Source organism: Etheostoma cragini, chromosome 1 (genome assembly GCF_013103735.1).
Source record: "Etheostoma cragini isolate CJK2018 chromosome 1, CSU_Ecrag_1.0, whole genome shotgun sequence".
In the NCBI taxonomy this organism is placed as follows: domain Eukaryota; kingdom Metazoa; phylum Chordata; class Actinopteri; order Perciformes; family Percidae; genus Etheostoma; species Etheostoma cragini.
Window position 1 is genome coordinate 24735330 of NC_048407.1, and position 17978 is coordinate 24753307.

General features: G+C 41.8%; 1 protein-coding gene and 1 long non-coding RNA gene across 3 annotated transcripts in view; one reads left to right on the top strand and one right to left on the bottom strand.

Moving 5' to 3' along the window:
• LOC117945183 overlaps positions 1-3665 on the bottom strand; it is a 29149-nt gene extending 25484 nt beyond the window's left edge. Inside the window, exon 1 of the long non-coding RNA XR_004656751.1 lies at positions 3522-3665. This is a non-coding gene — a long non-coding RNA (uncharacterized LOC117945183). The remainder of the gene's footprint in view (positions 1-3521) is intronic.
• The window catches only part of LOC117945169 (MAM domain-containing glycosylphosphatidylinositol anchor protein 1), a 166944-nt gene that overhangs the window by 104443 nt on the left and 44523 nt on the right, over positions 1-17978 (top strand). For both annotated transcript variants that reach the window (XM_034872471.1, XM_034872480.1), the window contains exons 7-9: positions 13895-14164; positions 16335-16664; positions 17614-17913. In XM_034872471.1, coding sequence (XP_034728362.1) covers positions 13895-14164; positions 16335-16664; positions 17614-17913 — 900 coding nt within the window. The remainder of the gene's footprint in view (positions 1-13894; positions 14165-16334; positions 16665-17613; positions 17914-17978) is intronic.

Here is a 17978-nt window from a genome sequence, read left to right on the forward strand (position 1 = left end):
AAGGAGTCTTTCCGGGATATGTTATTCCAGAGGACTCCGGAGGCAGTTGCAAGGTACCGGGGGGCCCGAAGGGTTGCAGCCTCTGCCGAGGTGTGGGAGAAGTTCAGGGAAGACATGGAGAAGAACTTTCCGTCGACTCGCCACTACAGGAGGGGGAAGTGGGGAATCATCGAAGCTGTGTACAGTAAGGATGGGAAGTTGTTAACCTCAACTGAGGAGGTAATGGCCCGGTGGAAGGAGCAATTTGAGGAACTCCTAAATCCAGCTGACACGTCCTCTGTAGTAGAGTCGGAGCTGGAGGATGATGGGGGATTGTCGTCAATTTCTCTGAGGTAGTCAAACAACTCCACAGTAGCAAAGCCCCAGGGATTGATGAGATCCATCCAGAAATGCTGAAAGCTCTGGGTGTGCATGGGCTGTCTTGGTTAACACGCCTCTTTAAAATTGTGTGTAAGTCTGGGACAGTGCCTAAGGAACGGCAGACCAGGGTGGTGGTTCCCCTCTTCAAAGATGGGGACCAGAGGGTGTGTGCCAATTACAGGGGTATTACACTTCTCAGCCTCCCTGGTAAAGTCTACTCCAAGGTGCTGGAAAGGAGGGTTTGGCAGATAGTCAAACCTCGGATTGAAGAGGAACGATGCGGATTCCGTCCTGGTTGTGGAACAACGGATCAGATCTTCACTCTGGCGAGGATGCTGGAGGGAGCCAGGGAGGATGCCCAACCAGTCTACATGTGTTTTGTGGCTCTGGAGAAGGCGTATGACCGGGTTCCCTGGGAGATACTGTGGGAGGTGCTGCAGGATGGGGTGAGGGAGTCCCTTCTCAGGGCCATCCGATCTCAGTTTGACCAAAGCGAGAGCTTTGTCCGGGTTCTTGGTAGTAAGTCAGATTTGTTCCAAGTGAGGGTTGGCCTCCGCCAGGGCTGTGTTTTTCAACAATCCTGTTTGTAATATTTATGGACAGGGTATTGAGGTGTAGTTGTGGTGTGGAGGGGTTGCAGTTGGGTGGGCTCAGGATCTCATCGCTGCTTTTTGCAGATGATGTGGTCCTGATGGCATCATTGGCCTGTGACGTGCATCACTCACTGGATCGGTTTGCGGCTGGAATGAGGATCAGCACCTCTAAATCTGAGGCCATGGTTCTCAGCATGAAACCGATGGATTGGCCTCTTCAGGCAGGGAGTCCTTACCCCAAGTGTAGGAGTTTAAATGCTTTGGGGTCTTGTTCGCAAGTGAGGGGACCATGGAGCAGGAGATTTGTCACAGAATCGGAGCAGCGGGTGCGACACTACATTCCATTTATCACACCGTTGTGACGAAAAGAGTGCTGAGCCAGAAGGCAAAGCTTGCGATCTACCGGTCAGTGTTTGTTCCTACCCTCACCCCTGGTCATGAAGCCTGGGTGATGACCGAAAGAAGGAGATCCAGGGTACAAGTGTCCAAAATGGGTTTTCCAGGAAGGTGGCTGGCGTCTCCCTTAGAGATGGGGTGAGAAGCTCGGGCATCCGAGAGGAGCTCAGAGCAGAACCACTGCTCCTTTGCGTCAAAAGGAGCCATTTGAGGTGGTTTGGGCATCTGGTAAGGATGCCTCCTGGGCGCCTCTCTAGGGAGGTGTTCCAGGCACATCCAACTGGGAGGAGGCCTCAGGGAAGACCCTGGAATAGGTGGAGAGATTATATCTCCAAACTGGCCTGAGAACTCCTTGGGATTCCCCAGTCGGAGCTGGTTGATGTGGCTCGGGAAAGGGAAGTTTGGGGTTCCCTGCTGGAGCTGCTGCCCCGCGACCCAATACCAGATAAGCAGATAAAGATGGATGGACTTCACACACACAAAAGAGTGTTTTACTAAGTTTTTATGATGGCCACAAGTCCCCAGTGACCTTTTGCTTGAACCTTTTGTTTACAGACTTTGAAGAGAAGGAGAGGTTATCAATTGGGCAACAAGGCCTCGTTCAGATAAGAGATAAATGTTCCCAGGAGTCCTGTGAAGTCAGCTGAATGTGGAGAAGATAATAAAAAAAAGAATCTGTGATAAAGTTAAGAGGAGATGAAAAAGAGTCTGGCACTTCTATTAAAGAGCACAGAAAATAAGATAATATGAAGAAAAACAGAGGATATGAAAGACTGATCTGAATGACAGATGGAAATGGCTTGCTGAAATGCTCTGTAAAACAGAGTGATGCTAATGAATTAGTCTCAGGTGAATGAGACATGCTATCAGTTAGAGGAGACAACACATAGGACCAGAGATGATAAATGATGGATTATGATGAAAGAGAAATAGCAGAGAGAGTGACCAACATAGAACAAAAATAGAGGCTAAAACATCTGTAAACTTCCCTGTAAATCCAAATACCGATTAAGGCTGACTAAGTGTGTCATGGTTCAGAATTATTTGAACATCATCTTTTGAATGGATACATATTTTAAATAATACTCAAGATCTCAAATCTCATCAATAATAGCTGTATTGTTTTGTAAATGTGTATGTAAAACAGTCACAAAATGTGCTGCGCAAAATCAACAGGTAGGAAGGAAAAACAAACACGTCTTTACTGTAATAGTCTAGCTGTATGTGATAGGTGTTCCTTCTGTCTTCCTGTCCTCCCTCTTGGACTCCTGTGGCTGAGATCAATTGCATCCCCATGATTCAGTCAACACTCACACACACACACAAACACACACACACACACACACACACACACACACACACACACACACTTAAACACATCTACAATAACGATAAATGTCTGCCTTGTGCTGGCATTCGAGAGCAGAGACTTGCCAGAACAATCTCAGAACAGATTTCACAGTGTGAGTGTGTGTCAGTGTGTGCATGTGTTAATTAAAGGTCCCATGACATGGTGCTCTATGGATGCTTTTATGTAGTATAGTTGTTGATCCCCTATTACTGTATCTAATGTCTCTTTCCCAAAATTCAGCTTTGGTGCAGAACTACAATCACTAGAGCCAGTCCCACAATGATCTTTCCTTAGGATGTGCCATTTCTGAGCCTGTAGCTTTTGAGGAGGAGAAAGAATGGGGTGCAAGGTGGATACTTGGGGTGTGGCCTCGACACAGCCGTGTTGTCTCTGTCTTATGTTGGGCCAAGCTCTCTGGGCGGGCTTAGCAGAGAAAGGGGAGGTAAGCTCAGATAGGCCGATCTGGAGTCCAGATCGCCCCATCTGTGCTTTCATTTTCTCAAAGGCAGAGCAGAAGACCCAGGGCTTGGTTTACACCTATTGCCATTTATAGCCACTGGTGGACCATAAGCAGGCTGGAGTAACGCATATTAATGTTAAAAGTCTCATAAAGTGAACTTTTCATGCCATGGGACCTTTAAAGAAGAAACTAAAGGAATAATAGAAAGAAAGGAAGGAGCTTAGTTAGTGGTATGTGTATGTGTGTGTGTGTGTGTGTCTGTGTTGTGTGTATCTGTTGCTTAGACACATTTGTTCAAATAAACCCCACGTTACACACTGCATTAAAGCCACATTAGAGAACTTTTCCCGCTTTGGTCCACCTACAGGTTGGATAGGAATTGTCCCATTACTTTACATTGTCCAGTTCATTCGAACTACAGATCCGCTACCCGATCTGGCAAACTTGCATAATATAATGTAATGGACAATTCCACTTCTAACCTGTAGGGGGACCAAAGAAGGAAAACATTCCCTACCTTTGCTTTACCATGTTTCCCCAAACTATACATTGTTACCCTAAACCTGATATTTTCTTACCAATATGAAAAACTGGTATCATTACAGTAAACGTACAAAAATGTTACTCACAATGATATATCCAAGTTCCTTAGAATACTAATATTTTTTTAGAACACATTTAAGCCACACAATAAGACACAATGGGTATTAAGTTATACAGAGTTATAGTTAATCCAGCTACAGGAGACAAATTGCTTTTCAGAAAAGTGTAAACATTATGATGATATCACAAAACATCCCTCACTTAGATCTCTGAAAAAACTGTAATGACAAGAGTGACAGGCGGGGAAAGAAATAGAGAAGGCAATATCATAGATACACAGAGGGCAAAGAGTGGCACAGAGATGGACAGAAGGACATGTATTATTTTGTTTTTTCTTTTCTAAATATACAGTATATATTTATCTAATAAGCGTATTTTGTTATTCCCAGCTGAGATCCCTTTTGTCCTTGTGGCGTCAGTCACTGCTTAGATTAGATTCATCCAACTAGGTCACGCCATTACCGCTGATTCACCGCGCTGGGACAAGGGGATTGATTGATTTTTATATCATAATCCCGGCCTGGGATTTGAGTATGGGATCTTCTGCCTTCCAGTAACTGCTGACAGCGGCCAAATCCTCTTCCCCTGCCTCTCGTAAAAAATAACACGGGGGCAGTGCTCCAGAGCTTGTCATGGTATTTAAAGTGGTGTAGCACAGGGGGGGAGGGGGTAATAAAACAAGGCCATGTGGAGGGATGAAGCAAAACAATAGATTACATTTTATTGACTTCCACCTCATCTGAATGTGGACTTTGGATATTGTTTATTTAAAATAAGTAGGACAATGTGCATGAAGAAATAAATATGAAAAAAATCACAAATTATCAGTTTAAATGTCATGCCTCACACATTTATTTTTTATATTTTTGATATCACAGTTGGACATCAACACGTAACATATAAAGCCTGAATACAACCACCACACAAAGTGTCCGGCTATTTTTCGAAGTAGCTAATAAAACAGAACATAGAGAAAGAAGAGGGCAATCATTTGAAGCTAAAAGCTTCTACCATAAAGTAAATTATTAATCTTGCCCTACATGTTTTCTAGTAGGGGGCTCCTGCGGAGGTCTAACTATTATATTAAAATCATAAAACAGCAGGTGTGTGGACATTACATAATCACTGTTGTGAACTGTGAAGTACAATAAAAAAGAGATGCTCCACTTAAAAAAAAAGAAAAAAAGGAGAAATGCTAAATTGGCTTATTAGAACTGTCACATTGTCAGGTAGAGACAGTTAATACTTTGGAGACTTTGACAGTTTCTAAGAGTGGAGTTTATGTGTCAGTTGAGGTGATAATTTGAAAACACGTTGTTTCTCCTGTTCTGTTTAATTGTATTAACAAAATACAGAATCACAGAAAGATCAAACTATTATAAAAACATATTTCCTTTTCTGAATAATGATGCGGGCAGGTAAGCTGGACAAAAGAAAGAAAGAAACATACACAAACCCTCCCCCCCCCCCCCCCCCCCCCCACACACACACACACACACACACACACACATACCATGATTTAAAGCTGTTGACAACCTTTGAGTGAACTGTAAATCTGAACAATGGAAAAGTTGATTCAGTCTTTTATTGATTTCTGTAACTCTTACTACAATATACCTTCACAATAATATGACAGCCGTAGTAGTGTGTAATATATATAATGAGATCAATAGGTGGCAAATCCTATTGCGTAATAATTCTCCCTTGAAAAGTTTAGGATCGATGGGCAATCTGCAATAACCCTTATTACTGTAAAACCTCTGTGGTAGCATGTCAGACTGCATCTGTGCAGTCAGTTTTATGTAAGGCCATAATCCATGTCTGAGAGTGCTGATGTGGAAGAAAAAAAGGGAGAATAAAAAAATGGTAGAGACAAAAAAAACAGATTCAACAGAATCCACAAGCGTTAATTCATTTAAACCTATTGCATGTTCATCCGTTATAAGACAACCTCTTTATTTATATTTTTTAATTATTTAGTTCTATAGCAAGTATAGTTATATGTTGAAATGATTCTGTGTGTATGGACTCTAGGGGTGGAGGTAAAGGCCTCCTATTACACTGTTCAGTTCCTAAATGTCTCTACTACTCTCAAATCTAGTCCAGTCAGGGGATGAGGGTGGGGATTTAGAGCCACACCACTGGCAGGAATCAATTTGTTTCTAAGGCTGCTTTGATCACTTTTTTGTGAAGTTACTGGAAAGGGGCTTTAGGAATCTCAGAATTTCAGTTCTGTGCCCTCTGCATTTGACCTTTCCAGTTTCAAAACATATTACTTTAATTGTACAAGTCTGCATGCAGCCTCTTTTCAGCAGTGCTGCATTACACATAATCACCTATGACCCGCAATGTACAAATGTTAGATGCCAATTCTAGTGTTGGGATTAAAAGAGGCAACATTCAATCGTTAAGCCCTATCCTAATGCAGTCCGAGTTCTGGCTTCCGATGAAATAGTGTAACCTGTTCTGACCTTAAAAACTGTCTTTAAACTGACCTCTTTACATTTAATTTAGTATGTAAATCCAAATGTTCTATCTCCACAACGCTGTGTCAGCGCTGGAGTAAGGTCTGGCTACACAACACACATTCTACAATAGGAGGAAAAAATGCTCTGGCTCGTTTGCATTTCTTTAAACCAATCACAATTATCCTTGGCAGTGCTATGCTCCGGATTCAGCAACTGTGCCACTGCATATAGTTTTGGGAAGGAACTTGTATTGATGGAACATTTGCATTTCCATTATCCCTGTGTTCAACATTACACTTGCTATAGCTCACTCGGCACACGGCAGATAATGCGGGACGGGAAGTTGAGCACAGAGACAAAATAAAACATGTAGTTAATTTTCTAAATAAAATAGACCGTGCTTACAGCAGATCATATTTCCCTGCACTACACCTTGAAAACACAGCACACAGTTGTTTCTTCTCTACTCTTCTGGATGGAAACTAACTGTTGTTGGTTTAGTCGTTCTATTCTACATGAACTTGCAACATCTTGTGGGTCCTCAAGACTTCAGCGGTCAGTCATGGTTGCAGCGGTTCTGCAACAAATCCGGACCTGGTGGGTATTGACGGACGGCAGAGCACGGAGAACTAAGCAGGTCTTTCGTCAAAATGTTCCCTTTTCAGCATGTAGTTGATAGCTCTGATGTTGTTTTAGTCGTTTCCTGTAGCGAAGAGATTACATTGGATTAGAACGATGACAGAGATAGCAGAAAGAAAGGGGGGAATGACTGACATCCTGTGCGGAGCCACATGCCGCATGTCAGCCTTTATACTCGTAATCTACTTCTGTTGCACCATACTAGTCGGGCAGACCTGCCACCCCACCATATTTTTGACTGACGTAAAGGTGACACCCATTGTTCTTGGGTAGAAAACATCTGCACATCCAACCCAGTCTCACGGCAATTCATAAAATTGTCACTTTATTTAGATTTATTGATTCGTCAACAGTAACACCATTTTCTCGTTTATTTTGTGGTGGTCACCACGAGGTCACCATAAAAATATCCAACAACTAGCATGACACTGGGCTGCTCTGGGGGACGCAACAACGGGGAAATGAAACGCCACATGCAGGACGCAATCTCTGGTCTCCGGGGTGAAAGTCCTATGTTGTTTGACCCATCCACCATCCCAACCAACCCCATTAGGCAGATTTTTGGCTTTTCAACACTACTCAATACTTTAATCGTGCAGTTATCACAAAAGGTGCTTCCCACTGAAGTACATTGGTTTAAAATTTGTGCTCACCACCATGAAACAACAAGAAAATTGCGTCCCTGCACACGAATCAATAGATTTAATAACATCACCATTTCACGATCTGCCATGAGACTGGGCTGACACATCAGCAAACACACAGCACCTGTCGGCATTCACCTGCATCTAAACCTTTAAGCTTTTATTTTCAGCTGATGTCCCCCCCAAAAACCCTCTGCATTTACTCTGTAGATATATTAAGTCCTGCAAATCTGAAATAGGCAATAGAGCATAGCAGTGAGAAAGAAAGCAAGTCATAGCAAGAATGCAGTTAACAAAAAAGAAAAGAATGAGAACCAGGTATTAAGACACGGGGTACGAAGACCGATTTTGAAGATACAGAGGTGACAACCTGACAGAGAAAAAAGGCGAGAGAGGGAGTGAGAAAGTGTGAGCATGGAAGAGAGAGGCATTTGTTACCTGGTTGTAAACCGCTGTGCTGCACATAAATCCCATTACTTTGGGAAGAGCGCTGGCTGGTACGACCGTCACCCACGCATCCCCAGGAAATTGAAGCTATAATTCTCAAATCCTCAGTTTCACCCTTGCTTCACATGTTCTCTCCTATTTTTTCTTTTCTTTCCAGACTTTTTTTTAAGTGTACTTTTGGCCTTTTCTGTTCTTGGAATTTGATTTTGTTTAGTCGTTTATTTATTTGATATTTTTTTAACACAGTTTACATTAGTATTCACCTATATAGCTAATTTGAAATCCACTTAAGCTGACACATATTTTTTATTCATCTTGGACAGCAGTGCACTCAGAGGAAAACCACGTAAGAAGCATACTCTCACAGATTAGTGGATGTCAAAATGTTAGCATAATCAGTTCTGTCAACTTACAGGGCTTTAATGTATTCATTTGCCCTGACACTCTTTTTTACTGAATCTGCATTTAACAAACAGTTTCTCTGGAGGTGCACTGAATACTTAGAAGGCTAATCAGGCTTGCAGGGGTTTACCTTCCTAGATTTGATACAATGGAAGTGGACAGTGCTATTTATGCGCTGATTGCAGTGGTTACACCAGTGAAATTTCTTGTCAGCTTGCGACCCATCACAAGTGAGGTCAGCTAAAGAGATGTCCCATTAGTGTGTGTTTTTGCACGCACATTATTGTCACCCTTGTAAGAGAGTACAAGGCACCTGTCTGTTTGTGTGTGCAGCGTGCGTGTGTTGTTGTGTGTTATAGAAACATGCTAAGCTAGTTTGTTGAACCTCCGTGCCCCTCTTTCATTATGTCGATTGCAATCTGTTAAAAAAGAGATTAGATGAGAGGATGTACTGCATAAAGTCTATTAGAGGAATGAATTGCTTCCTGTACTCTGTGGGGTCGTTCTCTCACTGAGGATTAACTTTCTCTCAGGTCGATAAAAGCCTGGATTCTCCTCCTTCCTCCTCATTTTAAAAGACCCTGTCTGGAGAACACGCCTTTAAAATGCATGAATATAAATATTTAAAATACATGAACGGTAAACTAATATGTTGTTGCTGTAATATGCTGTTTAATGTACACATGTCTATGCTTAAATAATGCATTATGAACTAAACTACTTTGCCCTGTTATTTTCCCAGGCACCACATCAATAGTATTGCTAATGGTGGCACATTTTCCTGCAGATAATTCTTTACTCAGGTTGCTGTAGGCTCACCTCTGAGGTTGGATTAGTTTATTTTCTACAAGCATCTAAACCTATTAGAGAATGTAACCCTCTTACATCTTTCTGCATCATAGAGTTGGAATTAATTCACAAATAAATTAGGTGTTTACCACTGTAACTCCAGCACTTTGTGTGTGTGTGTGTGTGTGTGTGTGTGTGTGTGTTCTTTAGTTTCTGTGCAACTTCTAAACAAGGAGCATATACAAAGCAAATCCATTACTATACAGAATAATTGGGAGAAATATGTACAACAAGTTCAGCGGCCAAGTATGGTTTGCTTTTAATGTATTTACAAAATGACCCAAAATTACCTGTTCTTCACAGAGTAATGTATCATTATGCCTACATGTGCTAAACAGTATGGTGTTATTACCTGCTGCATGATGTCTTACAGGGCGGCAATAGAAAAAAAAAAAGACATTATCATCCCATGTGACATTGCAACTTAATGAAGAATATATACATAATTCAAAGAGGCAGGTTGACTGAGCACATTTCAAACAGAATACAAAGACCTTGTATTTCTTTTTTTTTGCCGACATAACTTAGCCAATTACTTACAGAGAGAGCGGCAGAGTAACACTCTCTGACACAGATTTACACCAGAGAGCTTAACAATACCACAACAGATTAGTAACTTGTAGCCAGTGAAGCAGCTCCAGTAGCTCCCTTTGCCCCAGGGTGTTATTACTGCAGTTGATGAGAGAGGGGGAGACCTTTCCATATTACTCCACCAAAAAGTTTTTTGTAGCCACTCGAGGGATTTAAACAGGTGACATTTAGGTCACAAGCTCATTTCTCTCAATGTTACCCTCCTGTCACCCCATTTACAACCTGTGGCAAGATATGCAAAAACCTATTACAAGATGTTGCAGATAGAATTGCCACCTACATGATGTGGAGCATTTTGAGTTTTACATTAAACTAGATACAACCATATGAAACAGGTTTTTTACCACCATAAAGATGTGGGGAAAACTTGTTTGGTGCTCCATACATAACTCAAAACTGAGAGCCTTATAAAGAGATTTTTAACAGCACACACACTTCTGGAATTATTGTGTACAAGTATCCAACTAAACAACCATTTAGTGGTTTTACATGAACCACACTTCCCAGCTGCCATTTGCCAATGGGGATTTTTATTTTGCAGCACTAATTGCAGAAAAAACAAATGGACAAGGTGTGTTAGCTGCAAAAGCCTTGCAACTGATTTAAACACATGTCAGCAATAAAAAAAACACAATAATAACCTATATAATTGGATCTCCTTTCAGCTTTTGTCTTTTCATTGTTGTTGTTCTTTTGCCAAACACAACTTGCTAGTAAGAATTACTGGGCAGAAACGAGCAGATAGCCCATTGTATGCAGACTGGATATACAGTCATTTCAAAAGCTGCTAAGCCTAACATGTTAGCTAAAAACATGTTAGCATAATAAGTAAGATAAGATAAGATAATTTAAGATAATTTGTTTATTAGTCCCCAATGGGGAAATTACTGCACTACACTCTGTGTACACACTTTTTGTTAGTACTCACACGCAGGCCTGAAATACACACACATGCTCAGGACCTATACATGCACTATACATGGAGAGATGTCAGAGTGAGTGGGCTGCCAGCTGAACCAGCGCCCTGAGCGGTCGGGGGGGTACGGTGCCTTGCTCAAGGGCACCTGGCAGTGCCCAGGAGGTGAACTGGCATCTCTCCAGCCACCAATCCACGCTCCCAACTTTTTGGGTCCATACGGGGATTTGAACCAGTGACCCTCCGGTTCCCAACCCAACTCCCTACGGACTGAGCTACTGCCACCCCAACTGAGCTACTGCCACCCTAGGATTTCTCTAAAAAGCAATGTATAGACTCATACAAAAATGATTCCTCTCAATCATCACTTATGACCCACCAGAAGCATGTGGCTGTGTCTGTGTCTGCAGAAACCCTGTCCTTTGCCTGTACTTTCTTATTTTACTGGGTTTACATTTTTTGGGTGACAACCACTTGAGTGAAAACGTGAGTCATGGAACACAGCAGAGACTTTCTTTTTAATTGGTAATGGTTTGGGCCACCTCTTATGCTTCAGCCACGCCCCTTTCATAACTGGTGACCCATTTTGTGAGAGGTGTTATTGAACTCAGAGTAGAGAGTTCCCTGTTCAATGGTGACCGTTTGTCCTGCCCTCTCTACTTTGTAAAATATTTGCAATACACCATTTCCAATCCCCCCAACACTCCACCATGTGTGCTGTGGCGACCGTTACGCAAATGCAGGATCACATGGAGCTACATCCGCCACTCTAGTTGACACACATGGAGGATGGGAACGAGGGCCCACCCAATGCGGCTTGCAACTTTAATTTTTAATGAAACTGTGCCCTGCTTACTCTGTAAGGGGAATGGAATCAGCAACCACCCATTTCCAATGCCAAGTCCAGGCAGACTGAGCTACTGCCCCCCTAGCTTAGCTCTGTAAAGCATATTAACACGTTACATTTTAGAATAACATTTCCATAAGCCACAGAACTAGCATGCCATTTGCCACATTTGTGCTCAACGCAAGACATCCTACCTCGTGCACATCTCTCATCAGCTGGCAAAGTTACACACAGCCATCGGTGACAATTACCTACTGAGAGAAATGGGTTAATGGCAGGTGGAATTAAACGCAGACTCTTTTATATTTGGTACATAAGATGTAGATGCAAGCTTCCGCACTGCATCTGCACTGAATTGCATTTCAAATTAAAAAAGAAGATGCACAGACAGAAACAACCTGTGAGATCTTCAGCCTAATAAAGCAACTGAGCCATCAGATTGCGTATTAACTGTTGTTTCCTGACAACTTTATCGGTTCCTGGTGGTGATTTGAAAGTAAAACTAAAAGCTTGCAACAGTGCCTCTTTCCTTTTTTTGGAGTGACTCTACTTTACAATATATGCTCTGGGTTTGCAGTGTGAGAAAGCTGTCTTATGAGTATCTAAATCATCTACATTTCATTTTCTCTCTCTATTTGGTTATTGTGCAGATAGTATAAACATGAGGCTATTTAGTTATATAGGGCTGCGTGCATGCGTGCGTCCGTGCGTGCGTATGTGCGTGCGTGCGTGCATGAGTGTGTTTATGTGTGTATGTGTATATGTGTGTGCATGTTCCCGTTATACTGTCACTATGTGTGTTTCTCTTTCCTCTCCCTCTCTGAACCATCTCTTAGATGATTAATATCCTTTTTCTGTGTCTTTTGTCCCGTTCCTCCTCTCCTGCTTCAGTCCTGTCTTATATTCTCTCTCTTCCTTGTAAGTTGTACAGCACTGTACCGTGTAGTGTGTATATGTGTCCTTCGCTCCCACCGCTCTGCCATTTTTTGTGCGTTTTGAAACTGCTGGGGTCCAATCGATCTCTGTCTGGCAAAAGGATCCCCCCCCCTCCTTGTGGGTCATCACGTACTTTCCTGTTAGGTCAGTCAGAGAAAAATGATGCAGTGGCTCGGGGGAAGATTTCGGCATTATGAGAGCAGATGAACAATACATGAATTACCTTTGGTTTACTGATTAGTGTTAAATGAGAAAAGGCTGGAAATTCAAACACCCTCACATGAATATACATGGCTCACAGGCACACAGACGCACACACACACACACACACACAAACACACACACACACACACACACACACACACACACACACACACACACACACACACACACACACACACACACACACACAGTCGTGTCTGGCTATCTTTGTGGGGACCAGTCATTGACATAATGCGTTCCCTAGCCCCTTACCCTAACCTTAACCATTAAACCTAAATGCCTAACCTTAACCCTTACCCTTAACCTAACCATAACCTAACTCTAACCCTCCTCCTAAAACGTTAAGGGGACCAGCATTTTGTCCCCACAAAGCTGTCAGGTCCCCATAAGTATACTGTTTTCACAGTTTTTGGTCCCCACAAATATAGCAATACCTGGTCCCCACACACACACACACACACACACACACACAAACACACACACCATGTGAGAAGCAAATACACTCAGGCACATATGTACACATGTAAAAGGCTGTTGTGTGCTGATTTGGTTAGATGTCAGTTTTACCTGTGAGTCTTGGGATTTAAGTTGTGATCCTCTATAGCAAGCATTATGTCCCTCCCTTGAAATATGTATAAGTGGTTCTGAGCATTTGGGAGTTCATTGCTGTTCTTATTCATTTAACGTGCGCTGCTATATAGCTGGTTATATATGGCACAGTTTTTTATACTTTTACCTAAAGCAATGGTTGAGTTGGATAGCAAGTAAAGCATGTATGATAACTTGTTGATAAAACATGTTTTTACGTAAAGACCAGGATGTCAAAAAACTAATTTAAAAACTAATTTGCTTTTGAGGAGCAGAACCTCAAATTCAAGAAGCTTGTTGGGAAATTGTGTTTCCTCATGAATTATGTTTCGTACAGTATATGCAATAACACAAATGCACACATCAACATAACAGATGCGTACTCCTATTCTCATGTTTAAATAATGCCATCACTTACACGCATACTCCTGTAACCATCCTGCAATCCCTCTAAACCACCAATTGTACAACTGTTGCAAAGCTCAAGACAAACAAATTGTTTCTGTCCCATGTAACCACAGAGAAAGTGTTTTGCTCGTCCAATAATCGTTTCTCCTCCTCCCCTGTGTCTCCCCCCCTCAGCTCCCCCAATGATCCGACTGTCAGTGAATGACACGGTGGTGGTGGATCCCGGGCAGGATGTGCTCTTAACCTGTGAGGTTACGGCAGGTTTTCCTCTCCCTACTGTGACGTGGTCGCGTTACCCCAGCCCCCTTCCCCTCAGTGCACAAGTTCGAGGGCCAACGCTAATTTTGCGGGCCGTCACACCGGCTGACGCAGGATTCTACAACTGCACAGCTGTCAACAATGTGGGCAACCCTGCACGCAAAAACGCCAATCTCGTTGTCAGAAGTAAGTAACAGTATGTTTGGTGGGACATGTGTTTTTTTAGTTTTTTTTTTAGATTTGTTTTAATTATTTGACAAAGCAAACAACAACACACACACACACAAACAAAACCACACCTCATAAATATCTTCTTATCCTGAGAATATTTGGTCCAACACACTGTATTTTTCCTTTTTTCTCACCTTAGTCCATTTCAATTAAGTATTTAAAGCTAAGATGTTTTCCTTACTTAAAATGAAAAGTGCCATCTGTCCAGTCCTTGATAGCTTTATTCATCTGCTGTAATTTGTGAATGTGTGAAAATATATTCATATATGTGTCTGTATGTGTCTGTGAGTTGTGTGACACATGATCAGTTGATCCATCGTTAGAGAGACCTGATCTGAGATCTTGTCAGAATAGTCGGGTTAAGTATCACTCATTTTGTAGCTCACTTGCAATTGAAACAGAAGCCTTCCATTCTACCTCCCCTCTGGCTATTTTTAGTCCCTTTAATCATCTTTATTCACTCCAATTAGTTAGACTGAAGTAGGAGCAATTAGCGAGAGTCTCTTCTGTTAGTTAACACTGTGAAAAAACGTATGCTGGATGGGTTTCTTGTGTTAGCTTAATGGGCCTCAACGCATCGTCACACCAGCACAGGTGGCAAGTTGGTGAGACACACACTCACACACACACACACAGACTCTTACATTCTTATTCAGTGAGTGTAGATAGAAGTCTGCAGGTAGGCAGGCGACAAAAGTCGCACCTAGTAAATGCACACACAGACACAGGCTTCTCATGCACACACAGCATTGTCCCCACACTTACAAAGGTTGCAGGACAGTGTTAAACATATGGTCACTGCTTCATATCCATGGCTCTACTCAAGCATCTTGTTAACAAGCTCGAACGGAGTTTAAATCAAGCTCTCCTCTCCTCCTCTCGCCTGTCCCTCCCGTTAGTGGGGAAACTGTTTGGTATTCAAAATGGAAATCTGTTGGGGAAACGTAGCCTTTGAAACTGAAAATTAAATGTGACAATGTGAGAGTAACTCTTTGTCCTTGATTTGGCCCCCCCCACTCCCCCCCCACCCCTTATCTGCCTGTTATTTTATTCTGTATCTGGCTTCTTTTGTATCTTCCTCCTTCACCATTTGCTTATTCCTCCCTCTCTCTTTCTTTCTTCTTCATATTTCTTTTGCCTCCTATTCATATCCCTTTTGCCTTTGGTTTATTTTTTGTCATAGTGCCCCCCTCTTTATTCCTGTGTCGCAAACTCATCTACTGTTCTGCATTAGCCATCTTACCCTTCCTCTATTACACTTTTTTCTTTTAATTGCTTTTTTCTGTCTCTTTATCACTCACCCTGACTAATGTATCAATTCTGTATTTTTAATGTAATTCCTAGAACCTATTTCAAACCTCTTTTATCAAATTTAAATTCCGTTTGATTAATAAGGATTTCTTGGCCGGACATAAATATGTGTTGCAGAAAATAAAAACCTACATAAAAACGGTTACGTAGAGGGTAAGAGATGAATAAACACATACATTACAATTACATAGTATATTCATCTATGCCAAGCACCACTCTTTAAAAAAATCACAGTAAGTCATCAATATCACCAACAAACACATCAAGTTCACCACCTTTTCAGTCTGGACGTTTTGGTGCAGTAGTTACTTGTTCATTTCTGTATTTGGATGTGGCAAAATGGTGTTGTATCTTTTGTATCAGAGTCGGGTTTTTTTTGCCATGGCAGCAAAACAGACACATTTTGCAAATACATGATTTCTGCTATGTATATTATATAATATATCTTGACTACTGTATATACAAACAATAGCTACTCAACTGTTAGCAATGGCCTCTTGCAAACCTGCTAAATGTAAATTGAGTGAGTTTTTGAGTGAATAGGAGGTGCTTCCCATCATAAAATATCCTTCAGACTTAAAGTGAAAGATGATAGAGATTAGGTGTGTGTATTTTAGAATAAAATATCACAAATTTTTCCTACTAATTCCTTTATTTTGTTTTGTTCTTTTCCTAGTCATTTCTTTGGAAGCATTTTAAAGAGTCCCTCCCATATTAATTGTTTTCAAGATTGCACCACAGCCAACCTGACACTGTACCCTCTGTTTAACCCTTTCTTCTCCCTTCTTCTTCATCCTGCTACCACCATACACAGCAATGGGTAACCTAACCTTCCAGATCACACCAGACTCCAACAAGGACAGCGAGACTATCCAGATGGGTCGGGACCTCAAGCTGTCGTGCCACGTTGATGCCACCCCACAGGACAAGGTTAACTACACTTGGTACAAGAACGGTACACCTGTCTTCACCTCGGATAGCCTCATTTTGCTGCGTAGTGACCCAGACATGGCACCCGGCACTAGTAGCTTGGAGATTGTGGACATGAAGTTTAGAGACTTGGCTACCTACAGCTGTGTGGCGAACTTCCCAGGCAGCAGGGTGCCAGAGCTCCGTGTGGATGTCAACATCTCTCAGAACAGTGGTGAGGTTTTCCTTTCCTTTTTTCTTTTACAGGCCTATCTCTGTCAGACCAAGACAAATTCCATTGACTGTCTAGACATCTTTCCGCTAGAGTGAAATAGCTTATTCAAAAATCCTTTAATGGGCCAATACATTTGGGGCCAAAATATTCAAACCACAAGCAATGAGAAATCTAAATGATTCCAATGGGCTGCAAATAAATGCATGCATAGCTGCTGATCAGTAGCATCACTCAAATGTGGCATGTATACTGTTTAGAAGTCAGTCAGATGCCGATAGTTTAAGAAACAAATATGCCAATCAAGGGATGTTTAAGATCATAGAGTGGTAATTCATCATGCAAGATTATTATGCTTTATCTTGAACAAACAGTCACTGTCTAGTTGTTTTAGGAAGTTGTGTCTCTGTGTGTTGGTGTGTGTATTCTCATGTGTGGTAACCATAAAGTTAGCACTTAATTACTAAGCAGTAATCTTTTTTATTGTTCCTATGTTGCATCGAAACTGTGATAGTCCACTGAAATTAGCCCTGTAAATGTCAGTTTATGTCATACCTTTTTATTCTCCGTCTGTCTCTGTTATCCAGTTCCCTGTATCTCCCATCTGTAATCTTTAAGCCGTGTCCTCCTCCTGACTTATTTTATAACATATAACCCTTCTTTTTGATTACTTTATACTTGTCTATTTTATGTATTGTTCATTCTAAAAATGAATTTATACTTGCCTAAACAGTAAAATGTTGTAGTATATACTTACAAGCAACAATATATGAGATTTATAGTTTTTACTTTTTATGTAGTGACTATTGTAATGAAAGTTATTGTCTCATTATGAAGAATGTCTCACTTTTAATTGCATTATGTTTCTTTGTCTTTATATATGTAGAGGCAAAAAATAAAAATGTTCTTACTATTCCTCCCCCTCTTTCTTTGCCCCTTTCTTTCCCACCAGTCTCTCCTCCAGTGTTGTCAGTTCCACCTGGAGGTCAGGTTGTCAGTGTGCGAGAGGGAGGAAACGTTGAGCTGGTGTGCTTGGTGGTGGATGGCAAACCGCGTCCACCCATACTGTGGTCAAGGACAGAAAAGGACCTGCTAATGCCATCAGGGACAACCACAATGGAGACACCTGATGGCCGCCTTAGACTCAGGAGCGTCAGCAGGGACATGATGGGGGTGTACCGGTGCCAGACTGCTCCATACAACGGGCTGAACATCAAACGCAGAGAAGCACAGGTCCAACTCAATGTGCAGTGTAAGTGTGGATTATTTCACGTTCACCCAAGAACTCAACCCACAACAAAATGCAACACCATTGTT